Source organism: Scylla paramamosain, chromosome 33 (genome assembly GCF_035594125.1).
Source record: "Scylla paramamosain isolate STU-SP2022 chromosome 33, ASM3559412v1, whole genome shotgun sequence".
NCBI lineage: Eukaryota > Metazoa > Arthropoda > Malacostraca > Decapoda > Portunidae > Scylla > Scylla paramamosain.
Window position 1 is genome coordinate 2,018,631 of NC_087183.1, and position 25,603 is coordinate 2,044,233.

Consider the following 25,603-nt stretch of genomic DNA (forward strand, 5'->3'; position numbering starts at 1 on the left):
ATCTTGAGACGTACATAACATTTTCCAGCGGTACGTCCTTTTCGCTGACAATACATACAAGTGTAAGTGGTTTTACCTGAAACTGCCATGGCTACAAATGAAGTTCCTAAGGTTTCATCACCTGGGTTGGGTGCAACGGCAACCATTAACGAGTCAGTCAAGCCATCCGTTTCCCCTAGTTTTCTCACTTTGGTAACAAACTCGTGAAAGTCTGTCGTGGGTTGGTACGTGTGAGAAAGACAACTCTTTCTAAGTCTAGATTTAAGGCATGTCATACTCACAAGGAATTCAGGGAACTGGAATATGCTGCAACTGGCATGCTGTCTTCTTTCAAACAACCATTGTCTCTTAGAGACTGGACGAAGTCAGTGGCGGTGCGGTATCCTACCATTTGTATTTCACGAAGGTCCTTGCAGTGAGTGACCTTCATTATACATGACCTCTACTACTGAGATTAGTACTGAGATTGTACTATGTTACTTGTTGTATTTTCGCCAAATTCCGCTAAAAAGATGCTGCGGAAGGCTGCATAGGCCTTTTTTCCCTGGGGTTTCGTGAATGCACCAGCCTGCATTGAGAAGCTGCGGAGCCCGGTTGAAGGACAGAGCGCAGGAATGAGATTTTGTTCTTGTCAGCAACTACGCTGCATTGGCTCATGGTGGCCTCGCAAAGGGCTACATATTCCCTGACAGGAAAACTTGGATCACTGCCTGAAAATTCACGAATGTTAGAACCCATTGTTAGTATTTTAAAGGGAGGAGGAATTTGTGCGGGAGTTGATTACTAGCTTGCTTGACTTGTAGAAGTACTAGGTGCAGTAGTAGTATTAGGATGTATAGACATGGTAGCAGTTGATGCAGTTAACAAAGTAACAGAAAGGTTAGTTTAGGTAAGAGGAGTAGGAGGAACGCAGAGGTGTTGGTTACCACTTCTCAACACACGAGTATTATTATCAGTTTCCGCAGTTAAATTATTTACTCCTCCCCTACTGTCACGGCTTACGTCAACAGCGGCAGTTTTCCTCTGTTTTATCCGAAGCGCGTAGCTTGTTAAATGCGTCAGCTAATTCAAGCAATTCAGAGTTAGTATTTTATTCATGTATGGTCACACATTTATTTATTTATTATTTACTTATATTTAAGTGCTGTACCCTTGTTCTCCGATGCTTTTAACGCAATTAGAGATACAGGTATAAAGAAATAAAGATGAGCACTGAAATCGGCATAGAATTACTACAAGAAAAAACATTAACATTAAGAAAAAAATAAACATCTGTGTAGCTGAGAAATAAATTTTACACATATCCTCCATAAGGCTGTTTGAGCATTAAAAATGTGAGAGGTAATTTAAATTACCATTAACAATTGTGTTAAACAAGTGGTGTAATTAATGTGTTGATGTAGTCACCTAGATTCTTATCTCACCTACTAAGTTAATGTTTGGAACTGGAAGCCTCACCGCTCGGTGAAGCGGGGCAGACAGGACAGCTCACTATTTGCGTAGATGCGTACATCTTTCTAGGGCCTTACCTCTTGTAGGCAAGACCGTAACCCACGTTGTAATTGGTTGCTCTATACAAGATTGAGTTATGGTTTTACAACTCAGCACAATACTGGGTTGTAGGCAGTTACGGGTGTGGTGATGTGTGTGTGTGTGTGTGTGTGTGTTTGGTGCTGGGTTGTAGGCAGTTACGGGTGTGGCGGTGTGTGTGTGTGTGTGTGTGTGTGTGTGTGTGTGTGTGGTGTTGGAGTGCCGTGGGCGGTGGGGCGAAGGTAAAAAAAAAAAAAAAAAAGGACTTAAATAGAGAATTTATAAGGGTTAGTCTCGTCACGCGAGAGAGGTGGGAGTGGGGCACTCGAGCTGTAAACATGGCCACTGTTTTGGTTTACGTTTTGCTACGACAGCGGAACAGTGCAGCTCGCGGGTTGATACTACCACTTCTCTCCTCACTTTCTCTAATGCTTCGTTCATTCGGTCTGTTCCACAGTGTTTGGTGTTTTTCACTCACCCACATTTTCACGTAGTTTTTTTTTAGTTTTCAGGCACTATTTTTTGCACACAGGTTTATCCCAAGCTGCAAACCATTATGTTACCTGCACCATTCGTGGATTTCGCTGACACAGATAGCATATACCTGTTCAGCCACGAGAAGAAGGCATGGTTGTTGACTCACTGGCGGAGTGACGACAGAAAATTCCACAGGTAATCTGGCATGAAATCAGTGCCAGAGGTAGAACTTCAGGATCAGCAGCGCTAGTGGTCAAATGATCAATAATTTATATTAATTCTTAGTTTGTGGGTAAGTACACTTCAGGTGTTGTGACTTAAGAGTACTAAATTATTAGTTTATACAATTTATATACACATAGTGAAGAAAGGCGAGTCACTAAATGTTCAGGCACTGCCGGGAAGTCTTTCACCAGTTCAGTCATCTTGAGAATCACCAGAGACAATCACACACACAGAGACGGCTCACACTTCTCAACGTCACGCCACGTCACGCAAGGGAGATCTGAGGTGCTGCTCCCAGCAGGCACTGAGGCGTGGTGGTGGCGTTGCAGGTAGTGACACGGAAGTTACTTAGACATTTAATTTTAATTATTGTGGTTAGCAAGGTGTGTTAATGATCGGATGTATTTTATTAAAGTGGTGGAAAGTTATTGTTAGTAATTTTAGTATCTGTATTACATACATAAGTTCACTGTATGGCAACTGAAAGAAACGCATATCCAGTCCAAGAGGACGGGTATCAAGCCTGTATGAGACGGGACGATACGTACATAAGATGCATAAAAATACAATATCAATCAGAATCCATAAATATATCTCTACCTAACCAGTGTCCCTAACAGGCAGATAGGCCAGTTAGCCAAGGAAACAGCAATCCGGGCCGCTTCTTCTAACCCCATTCCATTTCACCACCCCTACATAAGGGTGGCAGTTCATGCCATTTGGCAGAGCAGGTGGGAAGCTTTGGTTGCCACTACGAAGATGGGGGAGGTTACTTCTCTTGCTTCCTGTCTGTGGACGTATGTCCTTGTGTGGGAGCATCGCTCAGAGACTGCACTAGCCCGTCTCCGTCACACGCGTCTCATCCATGGTTACCTCATTTCCCGGGAAACCCAACCATTTTGTAATGTAGTTCCCCTTACAGGGCTGCTTAGTTCCAATTACAGTGCAACACTTTCTAATGGAGTGTTCCATTCTGGTGGAGCTGCGGGAGCGATATCTTTTCCGTTGTCGCGATGAGGGTGGGACTTTCGAGATGTCACTGATACTTGGAGAGAGGGCTCTCTCCCAGGGACATGAGGTTCTTATGTTTGTGGAGAAAGCCGGTCTTTTAAACAAATTATAAATTACCTTTTAACTATTCTTTTATTTATTTTATCAATAATATAGTATTGGGCAATAGTTTATTCGTGCACTGGGAAGAACATGGAGGCAGGTGAGGAAGACACATAATGAATAACGCTGGGCTTTAGGGTCTGGGTGAGTGGGGACATTCAACGAGCAACGCCAGATATCTAAGTCAGTGGGGCCAGTGTCTTGAACACGTAACGAACAACGCCAGATATCTAGGTCAGTGTCTTGGATACGAAACGAGCAACACCAGACACAGTGGTCTGTGTCAGTGGGATCAGCACCCCTTCGCCTTAAATTAAATTGAATTAAATTAAATTAGATTAAATTAAATAATACATTAAAATATCAATCCTCTCATTTTTAGCACTTAATGTTTTGATGTTTCATCCCATTTCCTTTTTTGTTTACTTTTTTAGTGGTCTTTTAACACTTTCACCATACCTTTGATTTTGTTTCTAATATCAGTATTTTAAAATGCAATCTTCGGTGCTTTTAAAGTTTTGTAGCGGTGTCCTATGACAGCGATGTTGCGGCGCCATAACTTAAATCAATCAGTCAATCCCACCTGATCGCACTGGAATGTGACACTTCCTCTGTATGCACAGCGACAAGTGGCCCTCCCTTCCCTAAGGTGAAGGTGTCCTCCTGCTAAACCGGCACCTTGGAGATGTGCTCCCACAACACCACAACCAGGGCAGAACCATTGCCCATGCAACGGTTACTGCCTTCAGTGATGTACTTCCCAAGTGGGGAGGTGTGAAGGGTGTGGGAGCTCAGGCTTGAAAACACCTGGGTCTCAATGCAGGTCCTGATCAAGAATGATGCTTCGGTGGGGTTGTCAGGGGGGCAGTTCCTGGGCAATGCCGGTGCGAGGGACGTTGCATTGTTCCGAGGTAGAAGGGATTGCACTCCCCTTGCTGGTGCGAAATGGATTGCTCAACATGTCGGTGTTCATGTTGGCCATGGCCAACATGGAGTTGGAGGAAGACACCGCTAATGGACCAATGGGTCGGATAAACACAGTTGAGAGGATGGCAATGAACGTGGTCACAGAAAACTAGGTTAAGCAGGACACCGGAGTGGCCGAGTCAGAGCGTTCAATTTGTATATCAGTGCGTCAGAGCGTTTGCCAGCAAACCAAGAAGAGACAATAAATAAGATAATAATTCATTCTTTTGAAATAAGGTAAATGCAATCCTATAGAAGCGCCTTGATGTAAACAAACACCGTTTCAGAATGGTGTTATGGCAAGGATGGCTCCCTCGACAACCTCTAAGGCCAGCACTACTGCACAACTATATTTTCCCAGTAGCCTTTCCCAGTAGCAAGATATCTTAAGTGTTATGATTATCTTTATTTCGCGGGTGAGTGGATTACTCCTTTTTGAGTCACTCTGTAAGGCTCCCATCACTAGATCGATAACAAAGAGAATACCTGCACAGTATGAACAGTATTTGCTGATGAGTTTTTTGTCACCAAGCTCATTCAATACGTCTTTTCTGGGTAAATAATTTGTGGGAACTATTTGACCTAATTACTCACCCAAGTGTCTCCCAGCTAACACAGTCACAGAAAGCATCGCTAAATATAATTATAAATAACTGATAATTTAGCTGTGGTTCGAGCCAAAGAGTTGGAGTCATTAGTGTCCCAAAGCCAGAGTCTGGCCGTGTTTTTTGCAGTCAAGACAGGTTCGTTGGGATTATTCAATGGTTCTGAGCTTCCAAGTTTTTCTTAACTTAGTGAATTTAACTACAGGCAACCGGTAGAGTGTCGAGAATACGTCTCAATAGGAATGTTAATCTGGTGGTGGCTTGTTGGCAACTGCTGGCGAGGCAGGCATGCTCGCGGCTTCATGGGCCCCAGCTTGCAAAGCCAGAAAGAAAAGCTTTACGCTTTCCGCTATCTTTTTATCAGATTCTTTTATTCATTTGAATTACTAGTACTTATTTGTACTAGATTAAGCTTAATTACCCTTTAATATAACTTTACAATTTACATATAAATCACAACACAAGCCAATAACGCCCTGATATTTGTGCGTCATACATTTCCACATCCTAGGGCCGGCCTTTACCTGAATCTTTATTCAGGTAATATTGGCTAGGAAACCCGAGATCTTCATTCGAGTTTGTCCTGTTATTAGGGGCTTTAAGGCTCACTTATGAATCTTTTCTGTGCTCCCGTGCCGAAAAGACTTTGGACTTCATTAGTCATTGACCGCTAATTTCTACTTCTACTATAGCAGCTGCTGCGGGAGAGATAGGATGTCTATTGTTGGTTTAATCATATGAAGGGTTAGTTTAGTATCATACCCTATCATCTCACATAGAGCAATATGATGTATACCTCTCTTACATATAGAGCACATATGCAGGTTAGTTTTATAGTCTTTCATTTGATGTGACTCATTTAGGCCTTAACTCTACAAGTCTATTTACTCTCCTTTCTAACCCTTGGTAATTGCCACAGTGTACTAGGTTATTCTGTTCGGAACAAAACGCACATTTCTTCATTGTTGAAGTTTTTAGGTTTTGCTCCCTTGTTATTATAATTAGTATGGGGTGGTATCTCAGACTTATTCAGTGATAGAAAAGATATTTATTGTTTCTGTGTCTCCATAACTTGGCTTGGTTTTATTGACTGGACAATAGTTTGTTTTGAATTCACTTCCTTTCATTTTATAGGGTTGGTTCTTACATCAGTTCATGATAAGTTTTGTTATTAGAATCTGTTTTATTTGGTTTAGATGTCTCGTCATTACTCATGTTCTTACACATTTCCAGCAGTGACTCATCTATTTCCTTAAAGGCGAAGTGTCTCTCTCAGTATTTCTCAGTATTTCACTTCTAGTGTTTTCTTGTTTAGTTTCCTTTGTATTATGATGTTTATGAGCCAAGCTGCTTCTTCAATATTAATATTTGATTTTAGGGATTATAATATGCTATTGACACATCCTGAAAACTTGCAAATTCTTGTAATTACGATTAGGAATGGTTAAATCTAACAGTTTATCGACTAATTTGGAAGGTGTTTGCTCCTTATCATCATAAGTCTCTCTTAGCAGCTTTGTAGCAATGTCATTTTTTTTCAGTAACGGATAATTAAAAAAAAAAAAAAAAAAAAAAAAAAAAATATATATATATATATATATATATATACTCGTATATATATATATATATATATATATATATATATATATATATATATATATATATATATATATATATATATATATATATATATATATATATATATATATATATATATATATATTAAGTAGGTAGTACCCTTTAGTTGACTCAACATATAAGAAATTTTATCTTTAGCAAGAAGTTATTACTTGTTATTATCACTACGTTATTATCACTATATATATACACTACACATTATCACTACGTTATTATCACTATATATATATATATATATATATATATATATATATATATATATATATATATATATATATATATATATATATATATATATATATATATATAGTGAACAATTAACTAAATTTTAAGATGAAATAGTTCGGAGAAGTAATCTAACTAACTAACACCCCTCCTACTTCTACAATGAGAGACCAGCCCAATATCATACAACCAGCTATAACGTTGCAAGTTTTCAGGAAGCATAACTGAGTGGCCTTCATTCTGAGATAAGTATAAGACTTCAGAATCTTCCTCTGTCAACAAGTTAGCCTCGAAAATATCCTGATAGTTACTCTGCTTTTCCCTTAGGGAATCTATAACCCTCTGCAATTTACCTTGGCCCTTGTTTCCAAGGATTTAAAAAAAAATTTAATGTACATGTTTGTGGATTTAGTTTTAAGTTGTTCCAATTTTACTGGTTAAAGTCGACGTTTGCTCACCTGTTGTTTGTTGTGGTCACTTGCACCCATGGTTCAACTGAACTCTATGGGTGTTTAAATTTGTTCTCAGGTTGGGGTTAATTTAGTAATTTCTTATATATGTCCTCATGACATCATTCCCAATCTTTCGGTCTATGAACTGTCTGAGATGGTAACGCACGTGTCCCCTGCCTGTGCAGTTCCAGTGTACATTATCTCTCGGCAGATGTCTTTTATAAAGGGGGGACCGACACTTTGGAAGTGGTTATTAAGGTCCCTTTTTAATGACATGTTGATGGACCTGCTAATCTGGTCATATGCCCTTTGATTCATTCCCTCTGGCCTCTGTTCTGTTGTAATTCTCGGCTCTGTTAATTTTGTAGTGACAAGCTCAAAGGAACAACAGCTTTCCATTTTCCGGACTATGCCTTTTTGATTATGTTCTTTTATGTCCCTAGGGTCCATTTCCCGGTTTATGTCATTACTCACCAGAAACAAGATGGTTAGTTCGTGAGGCCACTCTAGCACCTGATTTAACCTTCTGTCGTAGTCAAAGATCTCAGCTCTGGCCCCAGGACGCCGAAAATCCCAATCTCTCATCCGACAATTAGCGGGATTGCCGTGGGGGTATTATTGTGACCGACCAGTGCCACACGAAACATCTAACATAAATCCTCTAGAACATTCGGTAATCGACAAAGAATCTTGTCTTCCTCATTCGGGTTACCATCAAACAATTAAGATGTGGGAACTATTTGACCTTATTACTCACTCAAGTGTCTCCCAGCTAACACATAATCGCAAAGAGCATCGTTAAAAATAATTATAAATAACTGATAATTTAGCTGTGGTTCGAGCGAAATGGGAGTGGTGGTGAGTTGGAATCACTGGTGTTCCAAAACCAGTGGCTGGCCATGTTTTCGTAGCTAAGACAGCTTCCTTGGGATTGTCCGATGGTTCTGAGCTCCCATGTTCTTCTTAACTTAGCGAATTTTGCTATAGGTAACCGGCAGCGCGGCGAGAATACGTTTTAATAAGACTGTTTATCTGATGGTGGTTTTTTGGCGACTGCAGGGGAGGCAGGCAGACTCGCGGCCTCGTTGGCACCAACTTGCCACGTCAGAAAGAAAAGCTTTACGCTTTCTGCTATCTTCTCGTCATTCTTTTATTTATTTGAATAACTAAAACTTAGTGGTACTACGTAGATTACCCTTCATTACCCTTTAACATAACTTTACAATTTATAAGCAAATCACAACACAAATCAATAACGTCTTGATATTTGTGCGTGATACAACTGGAAATTTCCATATAATTCTTGAGCTAGGTGTATTGTGGGACGGCCATCTTGACAGACTGTCATAATCCACAAGAAGACAGGTTGAACCAGTCTTAGCATTCCGCGCTGATGTATTACAGACGCGCGCAGTTTATGACAACTATTGTAAGTCGTGATAAGACTGTGGATTTTGTCTTCGCTTTGACAAGTTTCGTAGTTAAGACACGTTAGGGCCGCTTAGTGAATACGATCCCAGCTGAGCGCCACCAAAATTCTGTTCTCCATGTAGTTTGAAAGATCAATGAGGAAATGTAACAACCACAGCAAGATGTATTTACATATATTGGACATTATTATTATTATTATTATTATTATTATTATTATTATTATTATTATCATTATTATTATTATTATTATTATTATTATTGTTATTCATATTGTTATTGTTATTATTATTAATATTATTATTATCATTATTATAATTATCATTATTATTATTATTATTATTATTATTATTATTATTATTATTATCATTATTATTGTTAATATTATTATTAATACTATCATTATTACCATTATTATTATTATTATTATTATTATTATTATTATTATTATTATTGGTATTAATATTATTATTATTATTATTATTATTATTGGTATTATTATTATTATTATTATTATTATTATCATTATTATCATTATTATTACCATATTATTATTATTATTATTATTATTATTATTATTATTATTATTATTATTATTATTATTATTATTTGTTGTTGTTGTTGTTGTTGTTGTTGTTGTTGATGATGACGATGATGTTGATGTTGCTGTTGTTGTTGTTGTTGTTGTTATCATTATTATTATCATCATCATTATTATTGTTATTATTATTATTATTATTATTATTATTATTATTATTATCATTATTATTTATTATTATTATTATTATTATTATTATTATTATTAATAGTAGTAGTACTTCACCACAAATGTCCCCAGGTCGGATTGCTCTTCTGGTATCGACCTTAAGTGTCTTAACATACCCCTCACCTTTTTCTTCCGTAACTTCTGCAACATTAGATTTAATGTTCAATCTGTAGAACAGCATCTCTCCTCTTCTAAACCTCATCTTCTTTTCCTCACTGAAACACAGGTGTCTGAGGCAACTGAGACTAGCCCCTTTTTGTTCCCTACTGCTTTCTCTATCCTCAGTTTCGATCCAAAGCTGGATGTTGCGTTTATGTGAGCAATGATTTAACCTGCTCTTGTGCCCATGCTCTTGACTCTTCCGAGTTTTCCACCACCTGTCTACGATTACAGAGTCACTCTCAAACTAAATTTATCTGTGCTGTATACCTCTCACCTAACTCTGACTATTAGAAATTCTTTGACTACTTAACTTCTGAAGTGAAGCACATTCTCTCTTCCCTTTTGCGGAGATCTCCATTCTTGGAGACTTCAATGTTCGTTACCATCTTTGGCTTTCCTCTCCCTTCACTGACCATCCTGGAGAACGAGCCTTCAACTTTGCTATCCTCCACAACCTAGAGCAATTGGTGCAACACCGTACTCGTATTCCTGACCGTCTTGGGGATATGCCCAACATTCTTGACCTTTTCTTAATCTCTAATCCTTCTGCTTATGCTGTTACCCTCTCTTCTCCATTGGGCTCCTCCGATCATAATATGTATCTTGCTCTATCACTTCAATCCCTCCTTAGGATAGGAGGTGCCTCTGGCGTTTTACCTCTGCTAGTTGGAGGGACCTGAGGAGGTACTTTACTGATTTTTCTTGGAATGACGACTGCTTCCGTGACAAAGACCCGTCTCTGTGTGCCGAGCGCATAACAGAGGTGATAACGTCTGGCATGGAGGCGTACATTCCTCACTCTTTTTCTCGAACTAAAGCCTCCAAACTTTAGTTTAACTCAGCCTGTTCTCGTGCTATTCATGATAGAGAGGTGGCTCACAAAAGGTATTTAAGCCTTCCAACACCAAAATTTCATGCACTTCATATTTCTGCCCGGAAACATGCCAAGTCTGTTCTCCAACTAGCCAAAAAACTCCTTCATTAATATAAAGTGTCAAAATCTTTCAAGATCTAACTGCCCTCGTGACTTCTGGCATCTAGCCAAAAATATCTCCAATAACTTTGCTTCTTCTTTTTTCCCTTTGTTTCAATCAGATGGCACCACTGTTATCACATCTATCTCTGGAGCTGTACTCTTCACTCAAACCTTTGCTAAAAACTCTACCTTGGATATTCAGGGCTTGTTCCTCCCTCTCCTACACCCTCTGACTACTTCATGCTACCTATTAAGATTCTTTGCAATGTTGTTTTTCATGCTTTCGCTGGCCTAAACCCTCGGAAGGCTTATGGACCTGATGGGGTCCCTTCTATTGTTTTCCAAACTCTGCCTCCGTGCTTGCACCTTGCCTAGTCAAACTCTTTTAACTCTGTCTGTCAATAACTACCTTTCCTTCTTGCTAGAAGTTTGCTTACATTCAGCCTGTTCCTAAAAATGGTGACCATCCTAATTCCTCAAACTAACGTCCGATTGCTTTAATTTCCTGCCTGTCTAAAGTTTTTGAATCTATCCTCAACAGGAAGATTCTTAAACATCTATCACTTCACAACCTTCTGTCTGATCACCAGTATAGTTTCCGTCAAGGCCGCTCTACTGGTGATATGCTTTTTCTTACCGAGTTTTGATCATCCTGTTTTAAAGATTTTGGTAAAACTTTTGATGTTGCCTTGGACATATCAAAAGCTTTTGATAGAGACTGGCACAAAGCTTTGATTTCCAAACTACCCTCCTACGGCTTCTATCCTTCTCTCTGTAACTTCATCTCAAGTTTCTGACAGCTCTGTTGCTGCTGTGGTAGACGGTCACTGTTCTTCTCCTAAATCTATTAACAGTGGTGTTCCTCAGGGTTCTGCCCTGTCACTCAATCTCTTCCTGTTATTCATCAATGATCTAAACCAACCTTCTTGTCCTATCCATTCCTAAGCTGATGATACCATCCTACACGTCTTTTCACAGACGTCCTACCATTGAGGAAGTAAACAGTTTAAGCAAGAAAGCCATAGAACGCCTGACTTCTGATCTCTCTAAAATTTCTGATTGGGGTATAGCAAACTTGGTATTATTCAGTGCCTCAAAAACTCAATTCCTCCATCTATCAACTCGACACAGCCTTCCAGACAACTATCCCCTCTTCTCTAATGACACTCAACTATCCCCATCTTCTACATTGAACATCCTTGGTCTGTCTTTTTCTTATAATCTAAACTGGAAACTTCACATGTCATCTTTAACTAAAACAAGTTCTATAAAGTTTGACATTCTGAGACGTCTCCGCCAGTTTTTCTCAGCCCCCCAGCTGCTAATTATGTTTAAGGGCCTTATCCGTCCATATATGGAATATGCTTCACATGTCTGGGGGGGGTGGTTCACTCATACCGATCTATTAGACAGGGTGGAATCAAAAGCTTTTCGTCTCATCAACTCCTCTCCTCTAGCTGAATTTCTTCAGCCTCTTTCTCTTCGCCCTAGTGTGTCATCTCTATTTATCTTTTACTGCTATTTTCATGCTAACTGTTCTTCTGATCTTGCTAACTGCATGTCTCCCCTTCTCCCGTGGCCTCGTTGCACAAGACTTTCTTCTTTCTCTCACTCTTATTTTGTCCACCTCTCTAATGCAAGAGTTAACCATTTTCTGGTAAACTCTAGACTTCCCTGCCTGCTTCTGTTTTTCCACCTTTTTTTATGAATTGCACTCCTTGAAGGGTGAGGTTTCAAGACACTTATCCTTCAATTTTTGACTACTTCTTAGGATCCTAACCGGGGCCAACATCTCAGAGGGCTTCTTTTTATGTTTTTTCTTTTATTAGATTTTGTTGCCCTTGGCCCATGTCCCTCCTACTTGGAAAAAAAAAAATAAAAAAAAAAAAAAAATAATAATAATAATTATTATTATTCATTTCTACGGTTGGATAACAACAACAGCAACAACAACAACAACAACAAAAGCAACAACAATAAGAATAATAATGATAATAACAATCTGTGAGAGTGATCCCCATAAAGTGAGGGCAGTAGTATCTTCTCCTCTCCGTTGGGGGCCAAGCTAAAAAAGTGGCGTGAATAAGTGTGACCGTGAAAGTTTTTGTGCCTTGTTTTGGCTAACTCTACTGTTGGGGGGAGACAGCTTTGGTATATGTATGTGTGTATCATTTTTAAGAAGGAATCAATCGAGAAAAAGAAGTGGCGTTTTGAAAGAGTTGGCTTGATGTGCAGATTATTGTATGTTAAGAAAGTTTGGACATGTGGAGAAAAGGGACGACAAGAAACTGGTAACAAGAATAAGGTCAGGAGTGTGTGGTGAAAAGTTAAGAGGAAGGCCACTCTTGAAGTGGATGAACTGTGTGAAGAGAATAATAAATCTAAATGAGAGAGGGATTACTGGGCAAGGAGCAAGTACAATTGTGCGTGATAGAGGTGAATGGAAAGTTACAGTGGTGAGTGTATGAAAATGACGCAGTCTCATTGGTATCGGGTGTCGGCGCATCAGGTGGAATCCATTGGTGTATGGACCCAGTTGGGGTGTAAAGCATTCCGTAGGAAGTACCTGTATCTGCTGTGGTCTAAGGATTGGAGTAGGTACTGGGTAGGGAAGAGTCTCGTTATGAAGGGGCAGGGATAAACTAGTGTATGCTGCCTGGCCTTGCTGTGGAAAATGCCAGCTGTGCTATGCCTAAACTCTTGTGGAATAGCAGGGTGGTCCCCGTGGTGACCCCACACCACAGTATATACTGTACTGTTACGAAAGAGGAAAAAAAAAAAAAGGAAAAAGACAGAATAAGGAAGAAGAAAGAAGAGAAGACATAATAATATATAAGAAAAAAAAATGGAGAAAACTGATGAAGTAGGGAGAAAACAAGCCGTAACCCGACATGGAAGATAATTAACACTTGATATCAAGAAGGAAGCAACTGAGAAGCTAAACATGAATGCAGGACATAACAGGAAGAAGGCCATAAATTGTCTGGGCGAAGGCAGCCTGAGACAAAAGGGGATTAACGGTAATAATGTAGAAGACAAGGCCGAGAAAGCGATAGAAAGGGAAAGTAGGCCAAGAGGTGTGAGGCACCAGAAGAAAAGAAGGTTAGCCTAAAGAAACATACCATCGCCCACTTAAGCTCCACCTCCAAATTGCGCCTATAATCTAAAATAATGAGTTTCTCACTCGTCATTATTTCTGAACCCGCCTTTGCTAGGACCACACCTGAGATGGTATAATTTTTTAACATCTACTCGAGCTGAGTTTCGGCACTTCTCTTTCGGCTTGTAACCTGCCCTGACTTTACTACCAACTTCTGGTGGTGGAGGCAAGAGCAAGGGAGGGGGAGGAAGTTATATCGTGTAGAACTAAGGACGACCTTTTATAAGTAAAAAATAAATAAATAGATAAATAAATAAATAAATAAATAAAAATAAAAATATGGACTGGATGTGTACTTGATTAAAAATAAGGTGATTTTATTTCTGAAAATGCAAGTTTAATCTTTATGACCATTCATGTAGCCTAGTCCCCCACCGAAAAAAATAAATAAATAAATAAAAAAAATAAAAAAGTGTTCCGTATTGACTACAGCGGAATTCAGCATCTCACACTCCAATAAGGAACGAATGTAAGAACTGGTAACTCTACTCACCCTGTGCGGCACTGCAGAGCCTTAACCACACGACACGCTTCCTCGATCAGCTGGTCGTTGACGCCAGAAAGAAAGAGAAATATTTTGATAGTCTTATCTTCACCGCCGACTAACACAGGGTTTAGGGATGAGGACGTCACTTTGGCCACTGGAACATGGATACCTGCAACACAAATAGTCTTTGAGGTCACAAACAGAAGCACTCTTTGTAGAGCGAGTTATACGTATATAGGTAAAAGTATAACTCCCTGAAATATAATAAAATATAAAGAACACTTGATTAACATAGACATTATCACGAGGAAGAACAAAATCCCTTGTAGGGCCATGACAGCCTCCTCGCTGTTTACTGGGATCCCAATAGATGCATGCGCCTGTTCCGTGATCACTGTACCACAGAAGAACGTTCCTGAGTATAGTCCCTTCATAAATATACTACCAAGAACGAAGAAATATGTATATTTTTTTTTTTCAAACATTGGAAATACGCAAGCATCGGTGAAGAGGGTAGCTGTTCAGGGAATGCTGGCCACCATGTACAAGCCCCTCGCTCATTCCTGGACTCCTCGCACGATTGTGTGCCTATTATGTGAGCATTGAGCTGGAGAAGGGCATTCCTGAGTGTAGTTCCTTCAGAAATATACTACTAAGAACTCTTTTCTTCAATCGCTAGAAATATGCAGGTATCGGTGAGGAGTGAGAGGCTCGCGTTTGTCATCGAACATCAAACTCTTCTGTTTTCTAGCTTATTCAGGCTACAGAAATATGCTTTACTTCAATATTCAAGACTCTTTCAAACTTCTTAAGTCATTTTAATGTGAAACAGCGATACATATTACCATTCAAGTCTATAGACTTGCTGGAGCCGCCCGCCTTCGTGTGGAGTAACCGCCCGACGAGTTTTGTTCAATGTTCCACTATTTTGCCTTATTTTTTTTTTTTTTTGTAAATATCATTGATCTAGAATATCACGAAAAGAAGCGACCGTTGGTAGATGGAGCCTAGAGATACAATTCATAATTATATGTTATATGTGACTTACGAAAATCCAGCAGAGAAGGCAGTTTGTGAAAGTGTAGAGCACTCAGGATACCAGCTATGTGGTCATCCCCTGTAACAGCCAAGGACAGGGTTTGTAGGCTAGGAGGAAGTAGTCTTATGCTGTTATCAGTTAGGTTACCAATGAATCCTTCCAGCTGACATCTGTGAAAAGAAAGAATGCACATCTTCAATATTATTGAATTATGATTGTCTCAAGAATAAATACATAATAACTAAATAAAATAAAATGAAAAAAATCAATTTTATTATCGCTTCCTAAAAGTACACTGCAGAATGGAAGAACACTATTAAGCAGGAGATAGTTGGTGCATATTTTGTTTCTTATTTTTGCATTTATGATATGAAATTTTGTCTGGGTAAGGAATCTCTCTCTCTCTCTCTCTCTCTCTCTCTCTGGAAGACGGAATAGTGAATGCAACGATGCCACTCTTAGGTATGGTATTATTCATGTGGTGACTTGTAATACGTAGATGTAAAAAAAAACACTGTTAAAGAAAAAGCTGAAAAAAAAATCTTGTATTATTATTATTATTATTATTATTATTATTATTATTATTATTATTATTATTATTATTATTATTTATTATTATTATTTTTGTTTTCATGCTTTAGGAATAGGTCTTCAATATTAGATATATATATATATATATATATATATATATATATATATATATATATATATATATATATATATATATATATATATATATATATATATATATATATACATCATTATCTAATATTCAAAACCTTGTTCATAAAGCATGAATATATATATATATATATATATATATATATATATATATATATATATATATATATATATATATATATATATATATATACACACACACACACACACACACACACACACACACACACACACACACGTCTTGCATAGCAGCAGACATTTGTACTCAGAAAGGCTGATCATGACCAAAAATAAATAAGGATACGAGCATCACCTTTAGCTTTCCTCTCCCTTCACTGACAATCTAGTGAAATAGTCTTTAGCTTTGCTATCCTCCATGACCCAGAACAACTGGTGCAACACCTTAATCGTATTCTTGACCGTCTTGGAGATACACCCCAAATTCTTCATCTTTTCCTAACCTCTAATCATTCCGCTTATGCTGTCCCCCTAGCTCCTCTGTTGTGCTCCTCCGATCACAACCTCATATCTGTATCTTGTCCTATCGTTCCAATCCTTTCTCAGGATCCCCCAAAGCGGAGGTGCCTTTGGCATTTTGCTTCTGGGAGGACCTGAGGAGGTATTATTCTGATTATCCTTGGAATGTTTACTGCTTCCGTGTCAGAGATCTGTCCGTGTGCTGAGCGCATAACAGAGGTGATAGTGTCTGTCATGAAGCGTACATTCCTCACTTTTTCTCTCGACCTAAACTTTCCAAACCTTGGTTTAACACAGCCTGTTCTCATACTATACATGATAGAGAGGTGGCCCACAAAAGTTACTTAAGCCTTCCATCACCAGAATCTCATGCACTTTATATTTCTCTCCGGAATCATGCCAACTCTGTTCTCCAAAAACTCCTTCATTAATAGAAAGTGTCAAAATCTTTCAAGATCTAGCTCCCCTCGTGATTTCTCGTACCTGACCATAAACATCTCTAATAACTTTGCTTCTTCATCTTTCACTCCTTTATTTCAAACCTGATGACAACACTGCCATCTCATCTATTTCTAAAGTTGAACTTTTTTACTCAAGCCTTTGCCAAAAGCTGCACTTTGGATGATTCAGGCCTTGTTCCTCTCGTTCCACCCTCTGACTATTAAATGCTACCCATTAAGATCCTTTGCAGTGATTTTTCCATGCCCTGGCTGGCCTTAACATTCGAAAGGCTTGTAGACTTGATACGGCCCCTCCTATTGTTCTCCAAATCTGAGTCTGCTTTCTTGCACCTTGCCTAGTCAAACTTTTCCAACTCTCTCTATCAGCATCTACCTTTTTTTCTTGCTAGTAGTTTACCTACATTTAGCCTGCTCCTAAAAAGGGTGACCACTAATTCCTCAAACTACTGCCCTATTGCTTTAAATTCCTGCGTCTCTAAAGTTGTTGAATCTATCCTCAACAGGAAAATTCCCAAACATCTATCACTTCACAACCTTCTCTCTGATCAGTATTGGTTACGTCCAGTATGGGTTACTTCGAGGCCACTCTACTGGTGGTCTTCTGGCTTTCTTTACTGAGACTTGGTCATCTTCTTTTAGGGATTTTGGTGAAACTTTTTGCTGTTGCCTTAGAGATATCAAAAGCTTTTGTTAGAGTCTGACACGAAGCTTTGATTTCAAACTACCCTCCTACAGCTTCTATCTTTCTTTAACTTCATCTTAAGTTTCCTTTCTAACCGTTCTATTGATGCTGTGGTAGATGGTCACTGTTTTCTCCTAAATCTGTCTTTTCTCCTAAATCTAAATCTGAGGAACTGTGGTGTTCCTCAGGGTTCTCTACTGTCACCCACTCTCTGCCTATTATTCGTCAATGATCTTCAAAATCAAACTTCTTGTCCTGTCCACTTCTACGCTGATGATACCACCCAGCACTTTTTCACGTCTTTTTGTAGACGTCCAACCCTTCAAGAAGTAAACAGTTCATGTAGGGAAGCCACAGATCGCCTGACTTCTAATCTCTCAAAAATTTCTGATTTGGCCAGAACAAACTTAGTATTGTTCAATACCTCAAAAACTTAATTCCTCCATCTATCAACTAGACATAACCTTCCAAATAATTATTCCCCTCTTCTTCAGTGACACTCAACCCTCTCCCTCTTCTACAATGAACTAATTTAAATTAGGAACTTCACATCTCATCCCTAGTTAAGACAGCTTCTATGAAGTTCTGAGTCTTTTCCGCTAGCTTTTCTCACCTCTCCCCACATCGCGCTGCTAACTCTGTATAGGGTCTTATCCGTTCATGTATGGAGTATGCCTCACATATATGGGAGGAAGTTCCACTCATACCTCTCTTTTAGACAGGGTGGAATCAAAGGATTTTCGTCATATCAACTCCACTCCTCTAAATAATTGTCTTCTGCCTCTTTCTCATTGCCGCTATGTTGCATTTCTTGCTATCTTCTACCGGTGTTTTCATGCTAACTGCTCTTCTTATCTTGATTACTGCATGCTTCCCCTCTTCCCGCGGCCTCGCTGCACAAAAATTTCTTCTTTCACTCCTGTTCTGTCCACCTCTCTAATACGACTTAATCAGTATTCTCAATCATTTATTCCTTTCTCTAGTAAACTCTGGAACTCCGTTCCTGCTTTTGTATTTCCTTCTTCCTATGACTTGAACTCTTTCAAGAGGAAGGTTTCAAGACACTGTATTTTTTTAAATTTTGATGTCTGCTTTTGACTCTGTTCGGGGAAGTGCACCTCAGTGGGTCTTTTTTTTTTTTTTTTCTTTAAATTTTGTTATCCTTGGCGTATCCCTTTCACATGAAAAAAAAAAAAAATACTTGTCACACATTTAAGATTCTCGTCACGACAGCGCCGATAATAGCGGTCATAGCTCTAACGTGACGCAGTTTTGTGATTAGTCGTGATGAGTCTTGACAGTAGTAGGTCATTATGGGGCCATCAAGAATTTTTTATACATGCTTAGAAAAAAAAAATCGTGGAGCTCAACGACTATTCACCTATCATAGTGCTGTCTGACTGACTGTCGTGACGTTGTCGTGACGGTCATAGGTTTGTCGCTACTCAATCATGATAGTCATATGTCCGTCGTGACGCAATCACGATTAAAATACCGTTATGACAGGTCACAACAGAGCTATAACTGTCATGACTGCATCACGACAAGCTTAATAGTGCGTCATGACAGAGCTAATAATTCTGACTGTTTTTTGACAGTTCAGAATACTGCGTCACGATAGTCCTAAGAATGCGTCACGATAAAGCTATATAGACGGCACATCCTTCAAGACAGACCTACAAATGCGTGACGACAACATTACGACAGAGATAATAGTCATAGCTTTGTCATAGTCTTGTCCTCGGTGATCAGCTCCTGCAACAGGTGTTCCCACTGACCATAATGTGTTCTTCTGGCTATCTAGGGACGCATCCACAAAGATCTCTTCTTTCGTTGCCTTTTGGTGGCCTCATCTTTTTTTTTTTTTATTGCAGGTGAGTTCTATATTTCACTAGCAGTGTTTGGTTATGGATAGTCTGCAACCTCAGCTCACACAGCAGCACCAACTTCGCACGTTGTCATCCGGTAGCAACATACCATTGAGATCCACTGCATAGATGTTAGGGTGTTGCAGAATGCGAGTCATGCATGTATTCGTACAACTATGGGCTTTTGTGGCCGTCTCATTTTATAAGTAAAAATCTCCCGCGCTGGCTCAGCAGGGATGTATTATTGTGATGCTATCTTCACACCATAATGACACCGTTGTGACTGTCATGACTTTATCACTTTATCATGACGAGAAAGATGACCGTTGAATTTTGAAATTCTACAAATCGTGACGTTGTCATACTGCTGTTGTGATGTTGTCGTGACGCTGCACCAAAAATGCTATTCTTTGCACTGTCGTGATTAGAATCTTCAATCTTAACTCTTTAAGAGAGATAATGAAAACCTTGAGAATTTTTAACTCACCTCGGTAACACCTGTCTCATGAGATAGTCGGAGTTGACAGCAGGATCTGGTTCCTTGAAGTGAGACATCACTGTCACCGAGATACACGTATGACGGCTGATGGCGCTTAGCAAGCTTTCCATGTGGAGTCCAGGGTCTTTTTCGAATTCTATACATACGTCACAGGGTGGCAAGAGGGGCAGTAGGGCAATAAGTCTCTCAAGACGAATGTCACCTATCAGCACTGGAAGAATGTTGCCGTCTTTGTCACTGTAACTTTCCTCCATTGTTTTCTTTTTCATCCCATCTTCTTTTACATAATAATTGTCTTCTTTCATTTCCATTTCTTCTATGTTTTCCTTTTTCTTCCCTTTCTCCTCTTTCCTCTCCTTCATTTCCTTTTCCTGCTCCTCCTTCTTCTTGTTCACATTTATATGCTCTTCTTTTACTTCCATCTTCTTATTCCCAGTCTTCTCTTCCAACTCTTTTTTTCTCATCTCCTCTTCCCTTTCTTCTTCCTCCTCTTTCTTTTTCCTCTCTTCTTCTTGCCGCTTCTGTTCTTCCTTCTCCTTCTGTCCCACTAACTTTTCCTCTAATTGCTCAATCATGTACCTTTCAGGAATACTAGCAACAAAGTAAGGAGCTACTCGATGCAGTACAGCAATATTACCTCTAGTATCTTCCACAAGATCTAGCCATTTTTCCCTTACATTCATGCCGGAGTCAAACAGCATATCCAACACCTCGTTTGTTATTGTCTCAGACACTGTATTTGGTGGGAGGTGGAGCATCCCAGCAACATGGTACAACACGTTTTGTATTCGTCCCAGGTTTTCATCTAATTTTCCAAGGGTTTCTTGTAAGACACTTCTGATGCTGGCTGAGGATGTTTTTAATTTGGGATGAGTGGCAATGTGCATCGCTGCGTAAAATTCTTGCAACCCCTTATGAGGTGCGGAATACTGTATAATTGTTCCTAGATGTGTTCTGTTGGCCTTCAGAGTGAGAAAGGCCGAAAGTAACTCGTTCGGCGGAATATTCTGCTTTAAGCAAGAATTGCGAATACGAACTTCAGCCTCATGGTCGAAGGTCACCCGAGAGCGCCACAGTGCCAAAAGGGATTCCTTTTGGATTGCTCCCATCGGTTGTTTTAGGTCGGTTTCAAGAGTTTGTCGGTCAGAATTGCGTGTAATCGTGTTACAAGCAAGTCTATTTAATAGTTTTTGCAGACACAGCTGATAAGTGTTGTGGTAAAGCTGTGTCTGGGTGGTAGTGGTGGTGATGGCACAGGGATCGTAGATGTAAACCCAAGTGAGAAACACCATATTTAAGGGAAGTCTGAAATGTTCTTTCTCTAACACTTGCTGGACATTTTCCACTAGTTTTTCAGTGTTCTGAGTGTCACCGATTTGGTGTTTGATTTCCTCATGATATCGACGAACGAAGGCCACACGGCATGCTTCAGGAATACCAATAAGTTTTACGTATGACACTTGATAATCCAGAGGGATTTTATTTTTGAAGCTAGTAACACCTTCAGGCCTAGATGTAAACATTAGAGTGCATCCCTTTACAGTTTTCATCTGAGTTAGGATGTCATCAATGAGTTTCTCTGAATCTTCATTTGACTCATCGAGTCCATCTACAAGAATTAAAATTTTGCAATTCTTGATAAGAGGCAGAATGAGAGTGCGGAATTTCAGGAACACATCCGGCACCTCGTTCTTAAGAAGGCAGTTCAGAGAAGTGATTTTCCTCTCCCGACACTGGATACGCAGCAGAAGATCATAGTAGTCCAGGCCAGTAACTATGCGATCTTTGCTGTCTTTCAACCACTCACCAGTCACCAATGTGACAAATGTAGTCTTTCCGCTTCCTGCTATGCCCTCCACGAGCAGTATCTGTGGCTGAGATGATTCAGGCCCAGACCGGGCGTCTTTGATAAGATTTTCGTACCTCAGATATCGTCTTACACCTGTGGATGCTCGAGTCACTATTATCTCCGTGAACACTTTTTCTACATGAAGTTTTAGTTTAGTGTCGGTTAAGAAAGACATCGGATCAATATTGAGGGAATTCAAAAAGTGTTTCCTCAGTACTTTATTGGTCTCCTGTATGAGGTCTTGTCTTAACTGGGCAATGTAGAAAGACAAAAGATCCTCCTCCCCAAGAACTTCAAGCATTGCTTTATCAAGTTTATCGTTTATGTTCTTGATTTTGCCGTTAAGCTCTGCATCGGATATTTTGTACCTCATCTTTGCAGTTCTGAGAGCCTCGTGGAAGAGCGTCCTCAGTTTGGCGGCCGTGTTCAGAAATTCTTGGGTGGTAATGTCTCGCATACCATGCATAGAGTTATTGCGCTCATCTTTAATGGCGGTGATGTAATATTCCATAATATTACTAGGAGTCTTCCAAACACTCTCATCATTGTAGTCTCCCACGTTTTCACACGCTAGCTTAATAGCCTTATAGAGGAAGGAAATATCGAAAGTGGCACAAGTACTGTCGCTTTGAATTTGATGGAGTTCTATATTACTGAAGCTCCTCTGCTTACAGGAAAGCTTTGGAAAATTTGCTGTCGAGCTTGGTGGCAATTGTTTCAAGTATTGATCTAGAGGTGTTGCATCAGATTTATTAGGTGTCCCCCAGGTAAATATACTGAACAACACATCCTGTCTGCCCACTTCAAGAAAGTTGTTCACTCTGTCACGATTGAATTTACAACACTTATCTGACATTCTGATGAAGGCCACAATTCATGCTTCACGGAAGTGATTTGGCTTGGCAGCACTGGGATGGACAACCACTCCTACTTGTTATTCGATGGCCCACCTGTGAACAAATACATGTTTTATATATATATATATATATATATATATATATATATATATATATATATATATATATATATATATATATATATATATATATATATATATATATATATATTCTTTTTTGCACGAGGCACACTGGCCAAGGGCAACAAAAATCCAATATACAAAAAGAAAATTCAATTCATAGTCATAGGAAGTGGAAATACAGAAGCAAGCAGGGAGTTCCAGAGTTTACCAGAGAAAGGGATGAATGACTGAGAATACTGGTTAACTCTTGGATTTCAGAGATGGACAGAATAGGGGTGAGAGAAAGAAGAAACTCTTGTGCAGCGAGGCCGCGGGAGGAGGGAGGCATGCAGTTAGCAAGATCAGAAGAGCAGTTAGCATGAAAATAGTGGTAGAAGACAGCAAGAGATGCAACAATGCGGCAATGATAGAGAGGCTGAAGACAATTCGAGGAGAGGAATTGATGAGACGAAAAGCTTTTGATTCCACCCTGTCTAGATGAGCGGTATGAGCAGAACCCCTCCAGGCATGTGAAGCATATTCCATACATGGACGGATAAGGCCCTTATATAGAGTTAAGAGCTGGGGGGATGAGAAAAACTGGCGGAGACGTCTCAGAACACCTAACGTCATAGAAGCTGTTTTAGTTTTAGGACAGAACAAGGATGCTCGGTGTAGAAGATGGGGACAATTAAGTGTCATTGAAGAAGAGGGATAGTTGTCTGGAAGGTTGTGTCGAGTTGATAGTTTGAGGAATTGAGTTTTTGAGGCATTAAACAATACCAAGTTTGCTTTGCCACAATCAGAAATTTTAGAGAGCTCAAAAGTCAGGCGTTCTGTGGCTTCCCTGCATGAACTGTTTATTTCCTGAAGGGTTGGGCATCTATGGAAAGACGTGGATAAGTGCAGGGTGGTATGATCAGCGTAGGCGTGGATAGGACAAGAAGTTTGGTTTAGAAGATCATTGATGAATAATAGGAAGAGAGTGAATGACAGGGCAGAATTCTGAGGAACACCACTGTTAATACATTTAGAAGAACAGTGACCGTCTACCACAGCAGCAATAGAACGGTCAGAAAGGAAACTTGAGATAAAATTTGAGAGAGAAGAATAGAAGCCATAGGAGGGAAGTATGGAAATCAAAGCTTTGTGTCAGACTCTCAAAAGCTTTTGATATGTCTAAAGCAACAGCAAAAGTTTCACCAAAATCTCTAAAAGAGGATGGCCAAGAGTCAGTAAGGAAAGCCAGATGACCAGGAGAGCGGCCTTGACAGAACCCATACTGGCGATCAGATGGAAGGTTGAGAAGTGATAGATAGGATAGAAGTGATAGATAGAATCTTCCTGTTGAGGATAGACTCGAAAACTTTAGATAGGCTAGAAATTAAATTAATAGGACGGTAGTTTGAGGGATTAGAAGGGTCACCCTTTTTAGGAACAGGCTGATTGTAGGCAAACTTCCAGCTAGAAGGAAAGATAGATGTTGACAGACAGAGTTGAAAGAATTTGACCAGGTAAGGCGCAAGCACGGAGGTGCAGTTTCAGAGAACAATATATTGTTAGTAATAGAATTTAGCAATGGACCTTACAAGAGATGAACTAAAAATGCAACAACACTGAAAGAAGGGCAGCAGTAGCAAATGAGAAAACATTGTAATCATTATCTAGTTTCATATTTTTAAACATGAATTTACATTTGCTAACAGTTTAACTTGTCAGCAGTTTAATTTGCTCGCAGTTTGCTCGTAGTTTTACTCGCAGGCAGTTTTACTCGCACGCAATTTTACTTGCAGGCAGTTTAACTTACACGCAGTTTTACTCTCACGCAGTTTAACTTGCTCGCAATTTTATTCGCACGCAGTCTAACTTGATCGCAGTTTTTTTCTTTCATGTAGTTTAACTCTTACGCAGTTTAACTTACTCGCAGTTTAACTTGCTCGAAGTTTTACTCGCACGCAGTTTAACTTGGCTGCGGTTGAACTCGCTCTGCAATGTACCTCGCTTACAGTTCATTTGATTGTAGACATTTAGGTTAACTCGCTCTGCTGTTTAACTTACTCCGCAGTTTAACTCGCTCGCAATGTAACTCACTCCTCATTTCATTAGACTCATGACAATCAAACTCGTTTGAAGTTCATTTTACTGAAGAAAGTTTAACTCGCTCGCAGTTCATTTGACTCTACACAGCTTAACTCGCTACAGTGATGCTTACCTATTGTTCTGAAAACATAACATATGTATTTTATTTATTTATTTATTTTTTTACTTCAGATCATGCTACAAGTGCTGTGGTACTTCATGTGTCGCACTTTCCCCAGGAAGTCCTCAGTCGTCGACCCCATACTCGTAAGCTATCTCTACAACAACATGCCATCTGCCTCTCTACTTATCATGTTTTTTGCCTCTCTGCCCATCACGCCCTCTGCCTCTCGATCTGGTGATGCACCATTAGCCTCACAAGTACCTGCTACACCAGCAGCAGGAATGAGCAGACACAACTTCCAGGTCTGGCACAAAGCTTTGATTTCCAAACTACCCTCCTACGGTTTCTATCCTTCTTTCTGTAACTTCATCTCAAGTTTCCTTTCTGACCGTTCTGTTGCTGTTGTGGTAGACGGTCACTGTTCTCCTAAATCTATTAACAGTGGTGTTCCTCAGGGTTCTGTCCTGTCACCCACTCTCTTCTTATTATTCATTAATGATCTAAACCAAACTTCTTGTCCTAACCACTCCTACGCTGATGATACCACCCTGCACTTTTTTTTCCACATCTTTTCATAGACGTCCAACCCTTCAGGAGGTAAACATATCACGCAGGGAAGCCACAGAACGCTTGACTTCTGATCTTTCTAAAATTTTTGATTGGGGCAGAGCAAACT

At 39.5% G+C, this 25,603-nt stretch overlaps 1 protein-coding gene across 3 annotated transcripts in view; it reads right to left on the bottom strand.

Annotated features, from left to right (window-relative positions):
• The window catches only part of LOC135089529 (uncharacterized), a 46,237-nt gene that overhangs the window by 14,897 nt on the left and 5,737 nt on the right, over nucleotides 1-25,603 (bottom strand). For all 3 annotated transcript variants that reach the window (XM_063985176.1, XM_063985174.1, XM_063985175.1), the window contains 3 exons: nucleotides 19,906-22,716; nucleotides 15,259-15,419; nucleotides 14,217-14,379 (listed from right to left, as the gene is read on the bottom strand). In XM_063985176.1, coding sequence (XP_063841246.1) covers nucleotides 14,217-14,379; nucleotides 15,259-15,419; nucleotides 19,906-22,622 — 3,041 coding nt within the window. In that variant the 5' untranslated portion in view covers nucleotides 22,623-22,716. The remainder of the gene's footprint in view (nucleotides 1-14,216; nucleotides 14,380-15,258; nucleotides 15,420-19,905; nucleotides 22,717-25,603) is intronic.